At 44.4% G+C, this 18840-nt stretch overlaps 1 protein-coding gene across 5 annotated transcripts in view; it reads left to right on the forward strand.

The window, feature by feature from the left end:
- The window catches only part of LOC115190931 (protein spire homolog 1), a 114742-nt gene that overhangs the window by 77510 nt on the left and 18392 nt on the right, over positions 1-18840 (forward strand). For 4 of the 5 annotated variants that reach the window (XR_003877477.1, XM_029748967.1, XM_029748969.1 and 1 more), the window contains exons 10-13: positions 593-747; positions 9414-9495; positions 12652-12794; positions 16421-16456. Coding sequence is in view for 4 of the 5 variants with exons in the window: in XM_029748967.1 (XP_029604827.1) it covers positions 593-747; positions 9414-9495; positions 12652-12794; positions 16421-16456 (416 nt within the window). In the remaining variant the exon portion in view is untranslated. The remainder of the gene's footprint in view (positions 1-592; positions 748-9413; positions 9496-12651; positions 12795-16420; positions 16457-18840) is intronic. The other variant, XM_029748968.1, reaches the window with a different exon arrangement.

Consider the following 18840-nt stretch of genomic DNA (forward strand, 5'->3'; position numbering starts at 1 on the left):
TAGGGATGGTGTGTTGCTGTGTGTAGGGATGGTGTGTTGCTGTGTGTAGGGATGGTGTGTTGCTGTGTGTAGGGATGGTGTGTTGCTGTGTGTAGGGATGGTGTGTTGTCTTCTTTAAGCTGTGTGATTATTCATTCATGGACGTGGATGCTTCACTTCATGCCTGGAAAATTCCCTGCTAGTCGACATGTTGAGTCGACAGAAGAGGATAAATACATAGTAGCTGTTATGAAAACTGTAAATGTAACTTTATCCCTTCCAGGTGTATAATGGTTCTCTTGTTCAACGTCTGGTCTGAAGACATTCTCTTGTCTTTGTCCTGTAACGGAACACCACACATAAACCCTCAGTAGTCATGCTGAACAGTTGTTCAGACAGCCCAGTGTTCAGTGCTTGCATCCCAAATGGCACATTACTCCCTATATAATGCACTACTTTAGCCTGTGCTCTCGTCAACAGTAGTGCACTATGTAAGGTGCCATTTGGGACGCGGGCCAGTGAATCCCTGGAGTAGTGTTGTTCAGTTAGGGTTATTCCATGTTGAAGAGTATTGTCACCCTGTAACTGATGTCCTCTCTGACTCCTCCCACAGACCTGTCCAGTCCTGATGCCCTCAGAAAGCACGCCAGCAGCAGCACCCAGGCCCTGTCCTGTCCACCAGCTCACGGGGTGGGAGGGGCTCTTGGTCAGAGGAAGAGGCTGCTGAAGGCTCCCACGCTGGCTGAACTCTACAGCTCCGAGTCTGACGTACGTGTGTAGTGGGGCTGACCCCATTTAGTCAATTGTTTGGTCAATAGGCTGTTAGTACCAGTCAAAAGTTTGGACACACCTACTCATTCAAGGTTTTTTCTTCATTTTTAGACGTCCATGTTTGGTTCAGATTTGGTGCGGTCCAGACCGGCCTGGACTTCAACATCCACGGACATGGATTTTTGGTCCGGACTAGATCTGAACCAATCATAGACGTTTATGTTTGGTTCAGATTTTGTCCGGTCTGGACCAGCCTTGATTTGGCCCAAACATAGACAATATAAATAACTTCTTTTCAACTTTCATTTGGAACCGAAAATGAACCTGAACTCAATGCCTGGAAAATATGCCTTTTCAGCGTCCTCGAAAACATATTTTAAACATAGGGAAAATACCTTTTCACCTTTCATTCAGAATTAAATTGTACCAAGCTGTAACGTCTGGAAAATACTTATTTTAGAGGTCTTTTCAATGTCGTTTTGCTCTCTGGGACTATTCTAGTTTTGAGGGTGCAACATTTTTTGGTCTTGCCTATGGCAGCAGATCAGCACAGACCGGCCCTGGCTATAGGTCAAGCCCTATTGTGCCCTATTCGGACGCAATTCGTTTTACTGGGGGAGGTCGGGTAATGTAATTATGTGCACAAGCACAAAATACCACATCTGTAATTTTAGTCCCGATCGAATCTGCCATTTCAGTCATTTTTACATGCCAGTATTTATAAAAAACACGTGTACATTTTTTAAAAATTTAACCTTTATTTAACTAGGCAAGTCAGTTAAGAACAAATTGTTATTTACAGTGACGGCCTACCGGGGAACAGTGGGTTAACTGCCTTGTTCAGGGGCAGAACGACAGATTTTTACCTTGTCAGCTCGGGGATTCGATCCAGCAACCTTTCGGTTACTGGCCCAACGCTCTAACCACTCGGCTACTTACTGCAGTAGAGTAAAAATTCCAGCCAGAATAACCTACTTTTCCAATGTCCTCTGGTAAACTCGTATCGACATCCCTGTGTTTTGAGAGAAATGTCTGAGTTTCACAGGTGTTTCTCGCGGTTTGAGCTAGAAAACTAGAACTGATTTGATAAATTGAACTAAGTGCTGCACATAAGAATGTTATATATGAATGGCCCACATGTAGCCTGTCAACTTTCACAGTGAATGCTTTAGTTTGTTTTGTGCACATGATTGTATCTTACCAAAGGCATCCGTAAAAAATATTGAGCCTATTTAATCCCTTGCTGTTAATAGATCACAAAGCAGCATACAACTGACTTCGTTTGGAACAAGTTAACTTTCTCATCCATAACCTTAAAACGCATCACTATGAAACAAAGCTAAATGACATAAAGATTGATAGTAAAAAGCTTTGGAGCACCTTAAATGAAATTTTGGGCAAAAAGGTAAACTCAACTCCATCATTCATTGAATCAGATGCTCATTTATCACAAAACCCACTGATATTGCCAACTACTTTAATGACTTTTTCATTGACAAGATAAGCAAATTTAGGGATGACATGTCAGCAACAAATGCTGACACTACACATCCAAGTATATCTGACTAAATTATGAAAGACAATTGTACGTTTGAATTGTGTAAAGTCAGTGTGGAAGAGGTGAAAAGTTATTGTTGTCTATTAATGACAAGCCACCGGGGTCTGACAATCTGGATGGAAAATTATTGTAAGATAATAGCGGATGATATTGCCACTCCTATTTGCCACATTTTCAATTTAAGCCTACTAGAGAGCGTGTGCCCTCAGGCCTGGAGGGAAGCTGAAGTCATCCCGCTACCTAGGAATAGTAAAGCCCCCTTTACTGGCTCAAATAGCCGACCAATCAGCCTGTTACCAACCCTTAGTAAACTTCTGACCAGATACAATGCTATTTCACGGTAAATAACAGACAATCGATTCAAAAGCCCCTGTGTTGAGGATCAACGTGCCGGATGTGTTGTTACCTACCCTTACCCCCTGAGGTCGGCCCGTCAGGAGGTCCAGGTTCCAGTTGCAGAGGGAGGTGTTTAGTCCCAGGGTCCTTAGCTTAGTGATGAGCTTTGAGGGTACTATGGTGTTGAACGCTGAGCTGTAGTCAATGAACAGCACATAGGTGTTCCTTTTGTCCAGGTGGGAAAGGGCAGTGTGGAGTACAATTGAGATTGGATCATCTGTGGATCTGTTGGGGCGGTATGCAAATTGGAGTGGGTCCAGGGTATCCGGGATGATGCTGTTGTGAGCCATGACCAGCCTTTCAAAGTACTTCATGGCTACCAACACTAGTGCTACGGGGCAGTAATCATTTAGTCAGGTTCCCTTCACTTCCTTGGGCACAGGGACTATGGTGGTCTGCTTGAAACGTGTAGGTATTACAGACTCAATCAGGGAGAGGTTGAAAATGTCAGTGAAGACACTTGCCAGTTGGTCCGTGCATGCTTTGAGTACACGTCCTGGTAATCCATCTGGCCCCGCGGCTTTGTGAATGTTGACCTGTTTTAAGATCTTGCTCACATTGGCTACCGAGAGTGTTATCACACAGTTGTCCAGAACAGCTGGTGCTCTCATGCATGCTTCAGTGTTGCTTGCCTCAACGTGAGCATAAAAGGCATCTAGCTTGTCTGGTAGGCTTGCGTCACTGGGCAGCTCGCTTCTGGGTTTCCCTTTTTATAGTCCGTAGTAGTTTAAGCATGCATGTAGGGAAGGACATTCAACTAAAATGTAAAAATGTAAAGCACAACACTTATACAAATGACTGATGATTGACAGAGAAATTGATGATTAAATTATTGTGGTGGGCTGTTTTGTTAAACTTCAGTGCAGCTTTTGACATTATCGATCATAGTCTGCTGCTGGAAAAACGTATGTGGATAGAGTTACCTGTCTAACAGAGCACAGAGGGTGTTCTTTAATGGAAGACTCTCAAACATAATCCAGGATAGAAACAGGAACTCCCCAGGGTAGCTGTTTAGGCCCCTTGCTTTTTTCAAAATTGACTAACGACATGCTACTGGCTTTGAGTAAAGCTAGAGTGTCTATGTATGCGGATGACTCAACACTATACATTAGCTTTAGCTACCACAGCGACTGAAATGACTGCAACACTTAACAAAGAGCTGCAGTTAGTTTCGGAATAGGGTAGCAAGGAATATGTTAGTCCTAAATATTTCCAAAACTAAAAGCCTTGTATTTGGGACAAATCATTCACTAAACCCTAAACCTAAACTACATCTTGTAATGAATAATGTTGAAATTGAGCAAGTTGAGGTGACTAAACTGCTTGGAGTAACCCTGGATTGTAAACTGTCATGGTCAAAACATATTGATATAACAGTAGCTAAGATGGGGAGAAGTCTACAGGCCTAGTTTTGTCACACGTAGACTACTGTTCAGTCGTGTGGTTAGGTGCAACAATGAGGGACTTGGGAAAATTGCAGTTGTCTCAGAACAGGGCAGCACGGCTGGCACTTTTAAAAGTACACGGAGAGCTAACATTAATAATATACATGTCAATCTCTCATGGCTCAAAGTGGAGGAGAGATTGACTTCATGCTTACATGTTTTGTAAGAGTTGTTGACAAGCTGAATGTACTGAGCTGTCTGTTTTAAAATACTAGCACACAGCTTGGACACCCATGCATACTAGAGGTCGACCGATTTAATCGGAATGGCCGATTTAATTAGGGCCGATTTCAAGTTTTCATAACAATCGGTAATCGGCATTTTTGGACACCGATTATGGCCAATTAAATTGCACTCCATGAGGAGACTGCGTGGCATGCTGACCACTTGTTATGCTAGTGCAGCAAGGAGCCAAGGTAAGGTGCTAGCTAGCACTATACTTATGTTAACAAAAAACAATCAATCTTAACATAATCACTAGTTAACTATACATGGTTGATGATATTACTAGTTTATGGAGTTTGTCCTGCGTTGCATATAATCGATGTGGTGCCTGTTAATTTATCATCGAATCACAGCCTACTTCGCCAAACGGGTGATTTAACAAGCGCATTCGCAAAAAAAGCACTGTCGTTGCACCAATGTACCTAACCATAAACATCAATGCCTTTCTTAAAATCAATACACAAGTATATATTTTTAAACCTGCGTATTTAGTTCATATTGCCTGCTAACATGAATTTCTTTTAACTAGGGAAATTGTGTCACTTCTCTTGCGTTCTCTGCAAGCAGAGTCAGGGTATATGCAGCAGTTTGGGACGCCTGGCTCTTGCGAATTGTGTGAAGACCATTTCTTCCTAACAAAGACCGTAATTAATTTGCCAGAATTGTACAGAATTATGAAGGTTGTGCATTGTAACAGCAATATTTAGACTTAGGGATGCCACCCGTTAGATAAAATACAGAACGGTTCCGTATTTCACTGAAAGAAGAAACGTTTTGTTTTCGAAATGATAGTTTCCGTATTCGACCATATTAATGACCAAAGGCTCGTATTTGTGTGTGTTATTATATTATAATTAAGTCTATGATTTGATATTTGATAGAGCAGTCTGACTGAGCGGCGGTAGACAGCAGCAGGCTCGTAAGCATTCATTCAAACAGCACTTTCCTGCATTTGCCAGCAGCTCTTCGCTGTGCTTCAAGCATTACGCTGTTTATGACTTCAAGCCTATCAACTCCCGAGATTAGGCTGGCAATACTAAAGTACCTATTAGAACATCCAATAGTCAAATGTATATGAAATACAAATGGTATAGAGAGAAATAGTCCTATAATAACTACAACCTAAAACTTCTTACCTGGGAATATTGAAGACTCATGTTAAAAGGAACCACCAGCTTTCATATGTTCCCATGTTCTGAGCAAGGAACTTAAACCTTAGCTTTTGGCACATATTGCACTTTTACTTTCTTCTCCAACACTGTGTTTTTGCATTATTTAAACCAAATTGAACATGTTTCATTATTTATTTGAGACTATATTGATTTTATTGATGTATTATATTAAGTTAAAATAAGTGTTCATTCAATATTGTTGTAATTGTCATTATTACAAATATATATATATATATATATATATATATATATATATATATATATATATATATATATATATATATATATATATATATATATAAATAAAAATAGTCAGATTAATCGGTATCGGCGTTGAAAAATCATAATCGGTCGACCTCTAACAGACACCCATCCATACCCCACAAGACATGCCACCAGAGGTCTCTTCACCGTCCCCAAGTCCAGAACAGACTATGGGAGGTGCACAGTACTACATAGAGACATGACTACATGGAACAATATTCCACATAAAAAGCAGCTAACAATAATCCTTATGGAACAACAGGGACTGTGAAGAGACACACACACACACACACACACACACACACACACAAAGATACGAACACACACATACGTTGTGATATTGTTGTATGGTGGTATTGAACAGGTTGTATGGTGGTATTGAACAGGTTGTGGATATGTGGCGCTGAACATGTTGTATGGTGGTATTGAACATGTTGTATGGTGGTATTGAACAGGTTGTGGATATGTGGTATTGAACAGGTTGTATGGTGGTATTGAACAGGTTGTGGATATGTGGCGCTGAACATGTTGTATGGTGGTATTGAACAGGTTGTATGGTGGTATTGAACAGGTTGTATGGTGGTATTGAACAGGTTGTATGGTGGTATTGAACAGGTTGTATGGTGGTATTGAACATGTTGTATGGTGGTATTGAACAGGTTGTGTTGTGGATATGTGGTGCTGTACAGGTTGTATGGTGGTATTGTACATGTTGTATGGTGGTATTGTACATGTTGTATGGTGGTATTGAACAGGTTGTATGGTGGTATTGAACAGGTTGTGGATATGTGGTGCTGAACATGTTGTATGGTGGTATTGAACAGGTTGTATGGTGGTATTGAACAGGTTGTGGATATGTGGTGCTGAACATGTTGTATGGTGGTATTGAACAGGTTGTATGGTGGTATTGAACATGTTGTATGGTGGTATTGAACAGGTTGTGGATATGTGGTATTGAACAGGTTGTATGGTGGTATTGAACAGGTTGTGGATATGTGGTGCTGAACATGTTGTATGGTGGTATTGAACAGGTTGTATGGTGGTATTGAACATGTTGTATGGTGGTATTGAACAGGTTGTATGGTGGTATTGAACAGGTTGTGGATATGTGGTGCTGAACATGTTGTATGGTGGTATTGAACAGGTTGTATGGTGGTATTGAACATGTTGTATGGTGGTATTGAACAGGTTGTGGATATGTGGTCCTGAACATGTTGTATGGTGGTATTGAACATGTTGTATGGTGGTATTGAATAGGTTGTGGATATGTGGTGCTGAACATGTTGTATGGTGGTATTGAACAGGTTGTGGATATGTGGTGCTGAACATGTTGTATGGTGGTATTGAACATGTTGTATGGTGTATGGTTGTATGGTGATGTTATATGATGTACTGTTTTATCTTTAGTTCATTCAGATAAAACATAGTTCATCTCTTGTTGTATATGTAATGTGGGTGCTTTGGTTTGTTTAGACCTCAGGAAGAGTAGCTGCTGCCTTCCCTAATAAATAAAATAACAAATAAGTGCATTGTTTAGCTCCCATCTGACGGCTGGGGGGCATTTAGGACGTACTGCGGGTCGTAAAATATCCTAATGATTATGATCACACTTCCTCAATTGAAATATTCTGGCCACACTATAGGAAAGATAGTTTGGTATGGTTTAGAAACTTGGGAGCTGGAGTTATCGGTGTGGCCCTGGACATGTTGAAATACTGTATCTTCACGTCTAGAATAAAAACCTCCAGGCTTCCTGAAGTTCCATAACTCTCAATTTATTGGAAAAAATAAGAATTACAGTTTAGAAAGAAAATACAAATCCCATCTGAATTGTCTTCTTGAATAAGGGATATTCTGGAGTCAAATTAAATCCAGCTTTATTGTTCACATACACATGGTTAGCAGATGTTCATGCGAGTGTAGCGAAATGCTTCTAGTTCCAACAGTGCAGTACTATCTAACAAGTAATCTAACAATTCCACAACAACTACCTTATACACACAAATCTAAAGGGATGGAATATGTACATAAACTCAGCAAAAAAAGAAACGTCCCTTTTTCAGGACCCTGTCTTTCAAAGATAAGATAAAAATCCAAATAACGTCACAGATCTTCATTGTAAAGGGTTTTAACACTGTTTTCCATGCCTGTTCAATGAACCATAAACAACTAATGAACATGCACCTGTGGAACGGTCATTAAGACACTAACAGCTTACAGACGGTAGGCAATTAAGGTCACAGTTCTGAAAACTTAGGACACTAAAGAGGCCTTTTTTACTGACTCTAAAATGCACCAAAAGAAAGATGCCCAGGGTCCCTGCCCATCTGCATGAATGTGCCTTTGGCATGCTGCAAGGAGGCATGAAGACTGCAGATGTGGCCAGTGCAATAAATTGCAATGTCCGTACTGTGAGACGCCTAAGACAGCGCTACAGGGAGACAGGACGGACAGCTGAACATCTCACCTGCGGGACAGGTACAGGATGGCAACAATAACTGCCCGAGTTACACCAGGAACGCACAATCGCTCCATCAGTGCTCAGGCTGAGAGAGGCTGGACGGAGGGCTTGTAGGCCTGTTGTAAGGCAGGTCTTCACCAGACATCACCGGCAACAACGTCGCCTATGGGCACAAACCCACCGTCGCTGGACCAGACAGGACTGGCAAAAAGTGCTCTTCACTGACGAGTCGCGGTTTTGTCTCACCAGGGATGATGGTCGGATTCGCGTTTATCGTCAAAGGAATGAGCGTTACACCGAGGCCTGTACTCTGGAGCGGGATCGATTTGGAGGTGGAGGGTTCTAGTCACGTGTCTGTGGAACTTGTTCAGTTTGTCTGTTGTTGAATCTTGTTATGTTCATAGAAATATTTACACGTGAAGTTTGCTGAAAATAACGCAGTTGACAGTGAGAGGACGTTTATTTTTTCGCTGAGTTTATAAATATATGGATGACCGAGCGGCATAGGCAAGATGCAATAGTTACATAATTACATAACCTACATTTCTAGTAATACTAGTCAAGTGCTAATAGGGGCTTTGGAAATGTGTATGTGATGCTTACATGTGTCACGTAAAGAGAGCAAGGTTTGAAATAATAGGGAATGTTTTTCCAAAACAAAGTAGGGATTTCGATAAGAGTACTTTTCAGTCTGAAATGGCTGTGATTCTATATATATATATGAGAGAGAGAGAGAGAGAGAGAGAGAGAGAGAGAGAGAGAGAGAGAGAGAGAGAGAGAGAGAGAGAGAGAGAGAGAGAGAGAGAGAGAGAGAGAGAGAGAGAGAGAGAGAGAGAGAGAGAGAGAGAGAGAGAGAGAGAGAGAGAGAGAGAGAGAGAGAGAGAGAGAGAGAGAGAGAGAGAGAGAGAGAGAGAGAGAGAGAGAGAGAGAGAGAGAGAGAGAGAGAGAGAGAGAGAGAGAGAGAGAGAGAGAGAGAGAGAGAGGGAGGCTGTTTTTTTTTTTCTCATCATGAAGCATGACGGCTGTCCCCTACAAAAAAAAAAAAAAAAAAAAACTTGATCGACCAAGAGTCTTCTGGTCAAGAAAGCTATTGACTTTAACAGAGATGCCTTCATCAGTAATGTATATCTCCTCATTAACAGGATGAGCCCAGTCACAGCTCCTCCAGTCTGTCGGCATCCATGTTGGACGCCTCGTCTCCTGAATCTGTCCTGGGGAAGAACAGTAAGATACCTTCACTCTCTTTTTGTTGTTTTTTGAAAGTTGTATTTATTATGTTTTCACTGAATTCGTAAACTGTTACATATTCCACATAAACATACACATTATTATATGGAAAAAGTACATTTCCAGACATTTCATAACACCAATCATGAATACTAACTAGTACACTAGATCCCTCCACTCTTTGAAGGCTCCCGAGGTATAGAAAACTAAGGCTGCATCCTAAATGGAACACTGTGCTACTGTTTTTAACAAGTTTCTTTTAATTTGACATATGAAAGATTATACAGACAATACAGTCAAACAGGTAGAGAGCCAAACACACACTGATGCCCTAGCACATCGAACGCACCCACCAAGTCTCTACGGCTGGCCATGCTTTCCTCCTGGCTACCCCAATCCCGGCCAACAGCTCCGCACCTCCCGCAGCTACTTGCCCAAGCCTCCCCAACTTCTCCTTTACCCAACCCAGATAGCAGATGTTCTGAAAGAGCGGCAAAATCTGGACCCGTACAAATTAGCTGGGCTAGGCAATCTGGACCATCTCTTTCTAAAATTATCCGCCGCCATTGTTTCAAATCCCTATTACCAATCTGTTCAACCTCTTTCGTATCTTCAGAGATCCCTAAAGATTGGAAAACTGTCCCGGTCATCCCCCTCTTCAAAGGGGAGACACTCTAGACCCAAACTGTTACAGACCTATATCCATCCTACCCTGCCTTTCTAAAGTCTTCGAAAGCCAAGTTAATAAACAGATCACTGACCATTTCGAATCCCACCGTACCTTCTCAGCTGTGCAATCCGGTTTCCGAGCTGGTAACAGGTGCACCTCAGCCACACTCAAGGTCCTAAATGATATCATAACCGCCATTGATTAAAGATTGTACTGTGCAGCCGTCTTCATCGACCTGGCCAAGGCCTTCGACTCTGTCAATCACGGTATTCTTATCGGCAGACTCAACAGCCTTGGTTTCTCAAATGATTTCCTTGCCTGGTTCACCAACTACTTCTCAGACACAGTCCAGTGTGTCAAATCGGAGGGTCTGTTGTCCGGACCTCTGGCAGTCTCTATGGGGGTACCACAGGGTTCAATTCTCGGGCCGACTCTTTTCTCTGTTTACATCAACGATGTCGCTCTTGCTGCGGGTGACTCCCTGATCCACCTCTACGCAGACAACACCATTCTGTATATATCTGGCCCTTCTTTGGACACTGTGTTAACTAACCTCCAGACGAGCTTCAATGCCATACAACACTCCTTCCGTGGCCTCCAACTGCTCTTAAATGCAAGTAAAACTAAATGCATGCTCTTCAACCGTTCGCTGCCCGCACTCGCCCGCCTAGCATTACTACTCTGGACGGTTCTGACCTAGAATATGTGGACAACTACAAATACCTAGGTGTCTGGCTAGACTGTAAACTCTCCTTCCAGACTCATATTAAACATCTCCAATCCAAAATTAAATCTGGAATCGGCTTTCTATTTTGCAACAAAGCCTCCTTCACTCACGCCGCCAAACATACCCTCGTAAAACTGACTATCCTACCGATCCTCGACTTCGGCCATGTCTTTTACAAAATAGCCTCCAACACTCTACTCAGCAAACTGGATGCAGTCTATCACAGTGCCATCTGTTTTGTCACCAAAGCCCCATATACCACCCACCACTGCGACCTGTATGCTCTAGTCGGCTGGCCCTCGCTACCTATTCATCGCCAGACCCACTGGCTCCAGGTCATCTATAGTCTAGGTAAAGCTCCGCCTTGTCTCAGTTCACTGGTCATGATAACAACACCCACCCGTAGCACACGCTCCAACAGGTATATGTCACTGGTCATCCCCAAAGCCAACACCTCCTTTTGGCCTCCTTTCCTTCCAGTTCTCTGCTGCCAATGACTGGAACGAATTGCAAAAATTGCTGAAGCTGGAGACTTATATTTCCCTCACTAACTTTAAACATCAGCTATCTGAACAGCTAACCGATCGCTGCAGCGGTACATAGCCCATCTGTAAATAGCCCATCCAATCTACCTACCTCATCCCCATATTGTTTTTATTTACTTTTCTGCTCTTTTGCACACCAGTATCACTACTTACACACCATCATCTGCACATCTGTCACTCCAGTGTTAATCTGCTAAATTGTAATTCTTAGTAGTGCACTACATTAGTCCTATGGGCCCTGGTCAAATGTAGTGCACTACATTAGTCCTATGGGCCCTGGTCAAATGTAGTGCACTACATTAGTCCTATGGGCCCTGGTCAAATGTAGTGCACTACTTTAGTCCTATTGGCCCTGGTCAAATGTAGTGCACTACATTAGTCCTATGGGCCCTGGTCAAATGTAGTGCACTACATTAGTCCTATGGGCCCTGGTCAAATGTAGTGCACTACTTTAGTCCTATGGGCCCTGGTCAAATGTAGTGCACTACTTTAGTCCTATTGGCCCTGGTCAAATGTAGTGCACTACATTAGTCCTATGGGCCCTGGTCAAATGTAGTGCACTACTTTAGTCCTATTGGCCCTGGTCAAATGTAGTGCACTACATTAGTCCTATGGGCCCTGGTCAAATGTAGTGCACTACTTTAGTCCTATTGGCCCTGGTCAAATGTAGTGCACTACACTCTCAAACTGCCTGTTCCCAGGGCCTCCCGAGTGGTGCAGTGGTCTAAGCCACTGCATTGCAGTACTAGCTGTGCCACTACAGATCCTGGTTTGAGTCCAGGCTGGGAGACCCACGGGGCGGTGCACAATTGGCCCAGCGTCGTCCGGGATAGAGGAGGGTTTGGCCGGCAGGGATGTCCTTGTTCCATCGCGCTCTAGCGACTCCTGTGGCAGGCCGGGTGCAGTGCACGCTGACACGGTCGCCAGGTGTACGGCGTTTCCTCCGACACATTGGTGCGGCTGGCTTCCCGGGTTAAGTGGGTATTGTGTCAAGAAGCAGCGCGGCTTGGTTGTGTTTCAGAGGACGCACGGCTCTCGACCTTCGCCTCTCCCGAGTCCGTACGGGAGTTGCAGCGATGAGACAAGACTGTAACTACCAATTGGATACAATGAAATTAGGGAGAAAACGGGGTAAAAGTAACATTTAAAAAAATAAAAAAACTGCCTGTTCCCTCCGTCCTTCCAGCCTGTCTTTTCTCTCCCCCCTCCAGCACCCTCTAGGTTCCTGCCCATCACCATGACTCCCCAGCCTGACAGTCGCCCCTCCCCTCAGAGGAGACGCTCCAATGAGAAGGAGCCCCCCACCAGCGTACGACCCTTCACAGCCCCCACCAGACAGAGCTCCAAGTCTCTGGTATGTACACTGTGTGCTGCAGACAGTCAAGCCTCCATGGTATTATAGTGTACACTACTGTGTGCTGCAGACAGTCAAGTCTCCATGGTATTATAGTGTACACTACTGTGTGCTGCAGACAGTCAAGTCTCCATGGTATTATAGTGTACACTACTGTGTGCTGCAGACAGTCAAGCCTCGTGTTTTCAATTACCTGGTTGGCCTCGTGTTTTCAAACACATTGTATGATGCTTGAAATGGCATAACAATATTGTGCCATCTCCCTGCCCTACTGTGAGATGGTTTCTCTGAGGTAACTTACTTGCTGAATGACCTGGTACTGGTCAGGTCAGGCAGTGTGTCATGGAGGGATGTGAACCCCAGGATGAACAGCAGCCAGAGGAGTAACAAGGCTACAGAGAGAAACTGTGTTGCAGTCGAGTTACTTACTGGGGGGGGGGTGTTACACAAAACATTTCAGATGCAATTAGCTTGTTACCTTCAACTACAGTTACAACAAAGTTGTCCAGTGTCTAACGCTAGCCTCGTCAACAACAGTCATGACCGGTTTAACGTTACCTCAGGCTCCATTGACTCTCGTCGCCGCCTCTTTTCAGTCCGGCTTTTGCTTGACTCCGAAGTCAGCGACGTTGTTTTTATTTTTATTTTTTTATTTATTTCACCTTTATTTAACCAGGTGGCCAGTTGAGAACAAGTTCTCATTTACAACTGAAACCTGGCCAAGATAAAGCAAAGCAGTGCAACACAAACAGAGCTACACATGGAATAAACAAATAATATAATATAATAGAAAAAGTCTATATACAGTGTGTGCAAATGAGGTAGGATAAGGGAGGTAAGACAATAAATAGACCATAGTGGCGAAATAATTACAATTTAGCAGTTAAACACTGGAGTGATAGATGTGCAGAAGATGAATGTGCAAGTAGAGATACTGGGGTGCAAAGGAGCAAAATAGATAACAGTATGGGGATGAGGTAGTTGGATGGGCTAATTACAGATGGGCTATGTACAGGTGCAGTGATCTGTGAGCTGCTCTGACAGCTGGTGCTTAAAGCTAGTGAGGGAGATATGAGTCTCCAGCTTCAGTGATTTTTATAGTTCGTTCCAGTCATTGGCAGCAGAGAACTGGAAGGTGAGATGGTGAGATATACCTGCTGGAGCGCGTGCTACGGGTGGGTGTTGCTATGGTGACCAGTGAGCTGAGATAAGGCGGGTCTTTACCTAGCAGAGACTTGTAGATGACCTGGAGCCAGTGGGTTTGGCAACAAATATGAAGCGAGGGCCAGCCAACGAGAGCGTACAGGTCACAGTGGTGGGTAGTATATGGGGCTTTGGTGACAAAACGAATGGCACTGTGATAGACTGCATCCAATTAGCTGATGGTTGGTCGTTGATGGTCGGTCGGTAACCCCTACACCATAACCATCGAGATTGAGGGGCAAGCAGAGGGCTTCTACGTAGTCATATGATTCCTTTCCATTCGGAAACTCCCGGTTGCCGCATCAAAAGTGCCCTTCCTCCGTGAAGTGCTGGCTGCAGATCCTGTTAGCTCGAGCTGACACGTCCTTCCTCATCAGGACATGGAGCCTCTTCTTCAAACGTTGTAGGTCGTTGGGCAGCCGATGGTAGCTTACCGAGGGATTTATACAGTTAATGTTTGAATTACTACGTTTTGTTGCCATCTTCATTGTCCTAACCTCACTCTCTCTTCGATTCACTCTCCGTGTGAAAACTCAATATCACAGACAATTTGCTGATTCCTGCCAGTGACGCACTGGCGTCAGTCGTTACTATGGCAATTTAAAATGACGCTGACTATAGCTCAAATAAACCTTGTTGACGATCAAAATAGTAAATATAGAGATGGTTTTTATGTTAAATGCACATGTTTAGTATTAGTGGATTTAATACATCTCTTTGCTTAGATTTAATTCCTAAGGTGCTTCCTTTCCCCTTTAAGGTGCCACCAACCTCCTGTGCTGCACAGTGATGGAGTATACAAACAGAAAAGAGGAATCTCTCATATAATATGATTCATCTGAATTAGCCCATCCAGCAGGCAGATGGTTCAGTCTCCTAGAGAGAGAGAAATAGGTGTTTCTGGGAAAGGTGTAGCAGAAAGTCCAACCTCCAAGAACCAACTACCTACCTTATCATCTCTCCACCTTCAGAACCAACTCCCTGCCTTATCATCTCTCCACCTTCAGAACCAACTCCCTGCTTTATCATCTCATTCTCCCTATATTATCCCTCCACTCTCTCATATTCTCTCCATTCGATCTCTCCTCTCCCTCCATTCTCTCTATATTCTCCCTCCATTCTCTCTATATTCTCCCTCCATTCTCTCTATATTCTCCCTCCATTCTCTCTATATTCTCCCTCCATTCTCTCTATATTCTCCCTCCATTCTCTCTATATTCTCCCTCCATTCTCTCTATATTCTCCCTCCATTCTCCTCATCTCTATATTCTCCCTCCATTCTCTCTATATTCTCCCTCCATTCTCTCTATATTCTCCCTCCATTCTCTCTATATTCTCCCTCTCTTCTCTCTATATTCTCCCTCTATTCTCTCTATATTCTCCCTCCATTCTCTCTATATTCTCCCTCCATTCTCTCTATATTCTCCCTCCATTCTCTCTATATTCTCCCTCCATTCTCTCTATATTCTCCCTCCATTCTCGCTCTCCCTCTTAGGCTTGTGTGCTGCTGCTCGACCATGGAAACCCATTTCATGAAGCTCCCAACAGTTCTTGTGCTGACGTTGCTTCCAGAGGCAGTTTGAAGCTCGGTAGTGAGTGTTGCAACTGAGGACAGACGATTTTTACGGGCTACGTGCTTCAGCACTCGGCAGTACCGTTCTGGGAACTTGTGTAGCCTACCACTTAGCGGCTGAGCTGTTGTTGCTCCTAGATGTTTCCACTTTACAATAACAGCACTTACAGTTGACCGGTGCAGCTCTAGCAGGGAAGATATGTGACGAACTGACTTGTTGGAAAGGTGGCATCCTATGACAGTGCCACGTTGAAAATCACTGAGCTCTTCAGCAAGGGCCATTCTACTGACAATGTTTGTCTATGGAGATTGCATGGCTGTGTTCTTGATTTTATACACCTGTCAGCAAAAGGTGTGGCTGAAATAGAATCCACTAATTTGAAGGGGGGTCCACATGCTTTAGTGTATGTATATGTGTGTGTGTGTGTGTGTATGTATGTATGTATGTATATATATATATATATATATATATATATATATATATATATATATATATATATATATATATATATATATGTGTATGTATATGTATATATGTGTATGTATATATATATATATATATATGTGTATGTATGTATGTATGTATGTATGTATGTATGTATGTATGTATGTATGTATGTATGTATGTATGTATGTATGTATGTATGTATGTATGTATGTATGTATGTATGTATATATATATAGTATTGTGTATATATAGTATTGTATAATGATATTATTATGATGAATGTGGCGTCTCCAGAGGCTGATAGAATGGTGTTATTATGGTGAGGCAGGCAGAATGGTATTCTGGAGGAGAAGTCAGTGCTCCAATGAGTTCTACTGAACTATTTTATTTCCTTTACGTCAGGTGGAAAACCCAGCCCCCAGCAGTGGTGCTAAGGTGGTAGGTCCTGGATGTATTATGTCACTCCTCTCAGAATAACTATGGATGCGTCCCAGGTCGTCACCACATTGATGTATAATATTCCAGTATTCAGAGATTATTGGACCCCAGACTGCAAAAAAAAGATGACCTGGAACGCACCCAATGACGTCATCAATGATCACCTAATGCAACTTCTAGTGTTAAAACTAACATGGCTTGGTAACACATTCTAGACTTTATACACTCCAACTAACCACATGACTCACTGGGTGTTGAGATGGGCACAGAGCTGCTGTGTTGCTCATCTTCATCATCATCATCAGTCTGCTCTGTGGGCTCCTTGGGAATAATATCATGCTGGTGGCGCGGTAACGTAGCGGGTGGCGCGGTAACGTAGCGGGTGGCGCGGTAACGTAGCGGGTGGCGCGGTAACGTAGCGGGTGGCGCGGTAACGTAACGGGTGCTGCGGTAACGTAGCTGGTGGAGCAGTAACGTAGCGGGTGGCGCGGTAACGTAGCGGGTGGCGCGGTAACGTAGCGGGTGGCGCGGTAACGTAGCGGGTGGCGCGGTAACGTAGCGGGTGGCGCGGTAACGTAGCGGGTGGCGCGGTAACGTAACGGGTGGCGCGGTAACGTAGCGGGTGGCGCGGTAACGTAGCGGGTGGCGCGGTAACGTAGCGGGCGGTAACGTAACGGGTGGCGCGGTAACGTAGCCGGTGGCGGGGTAACGTAGCGGGTGGCGAGGTAACGTAACGGGTGGCGCGGTAACGTAGCGGGCGGTAACGTAACGGGTGGTGCGTTAACGTAGCGGGTGGCGCGGTAACGTAGCGGGTGGCGCGGTAACGTAGCGGGCGGTAACGTAACGGGTGGCGCGGTAACGTAGCCGGTGGCGGGGTAACGTAGCGGGTGGCGAGGTAACGTAACGGGCGGCGCGGTAACGTAGCGGGCGGTAACGTAACGGGTGGCGCGGTAACGTAACGGGTGGCGCGGTAACGTAACGGGTGGCGCGGTAACGTAGCGGGTGGCGGGGTAACGTAGCGGGTAACGTAGCGGGTGGCGGGGGTAACGTAGCGGGTGGCGCGGTAACGTAGCGGGTGGCGCGGTAACGTAGCGGGTGGCGCGGTAACGTAACGGTCGGTAACGTAGCGGGTGGCGCGGTAACGTAGCGGGTGGCGCGGTAACGTAACGGGTTGGCGCGGTAACGTAGCGGGTGGCGCGGTAACGGGTGAGGTGGTTGGGGAATTGAACTGCATGCTCCAACAATGGTTTTGTCTCCTGTTTCCATGGTAACCATCATCCTGTGCTGTTGGGCTGGAGGTTCACTTTTAGATTCTTTAAAGATCATTTTTACTTTTAATGTGATCGCCTCATTTTCATGCTGTCAGAATGAAGGTGCAACTCCTCTATGGCATGTTTCCTTTCCATTGGTCATGGAGCTTTGATAATAGCCTGGTTCCCACACCTGTTTGGCATGATGGCACAAACATAATAGCCTGGTACCACACCTGTTTGGCATGATGGCACAAACAGATAATAGCCTGGTCCCACACCTGTTTGGCATGATGGCACAAACAGATAATAGCCTGGTTCCCACACCTGTTTGGCATGATGGCACAAACAGATAATAGCCTGGTCCCACATATGTTTGGCATGATGGCACAAACAGATAATAGCCTGGTTCCCACACCTGTTTGGCATGATGGCACAAACAGATAATAGCCTGGTCCCACACCTGTTTGGCATGATGGCACAAACAGACAATAGCCTGGTCCCACACCTGTTTGGCATGATGGCACAAACAGACAATAGCCTGGTCCCACACCTGTTTGGCATGATGGCACAAACAGATAATAGCCTGGTCCCACACCTGTTTGGCATGATGGCACAAACAGATAATAGCCTGGTTCCCACACCTGTTTGGCATGATGGCACAAACAGATAATAGCCTGGTCCCACATATGTTTGGCATGATGGCACAAACAGATAATAGCCTGGTCCCACATATGTTTGGCATGATGCCACAAACAATAGCCTGGTTCCCACACCTGTTTGGCATGATGGCACAAACAGATAATAGCCTGGTCCCACACCTGTTTGGCATGATGGCACAAACAGATAATAGCCTGGTTCCCACACCTGTTTGGCATGATGGCACAAACAGATAATAGCCTGGTCCCACATATGTTTGGCATGATGGCACAAACAGATAATAGCCTGGTCCCACATATGTTTGGCATGATGGCACAAACAATAGCCTGGTTCCCACACCTGTTTGGCATGATGGCACAAACAGATAATAGCCTGGTCCCACACCTGTTTGGCATGATGGCACAAACTGATAATAGCCTGGTCCCACACCTGTTTGGCATGATGGCACAAACAGATAATAGCCTGGTCCCACAT

Source organism: Salmo trutta, unplaced genomic scaffold (assembly GCF_901001165.1).
Source record: "Salmo trutta unplaced genomic scaffold, fSalTru1.1, whole genome shotgun sequence".
In the NCBI taxonomy this organism is placed as follows: Eukaryota; Metazoa; Chordata; class Actinopteri; order Salmoniformes; family Salmonidae; genus Salmo; species Salmo trutta.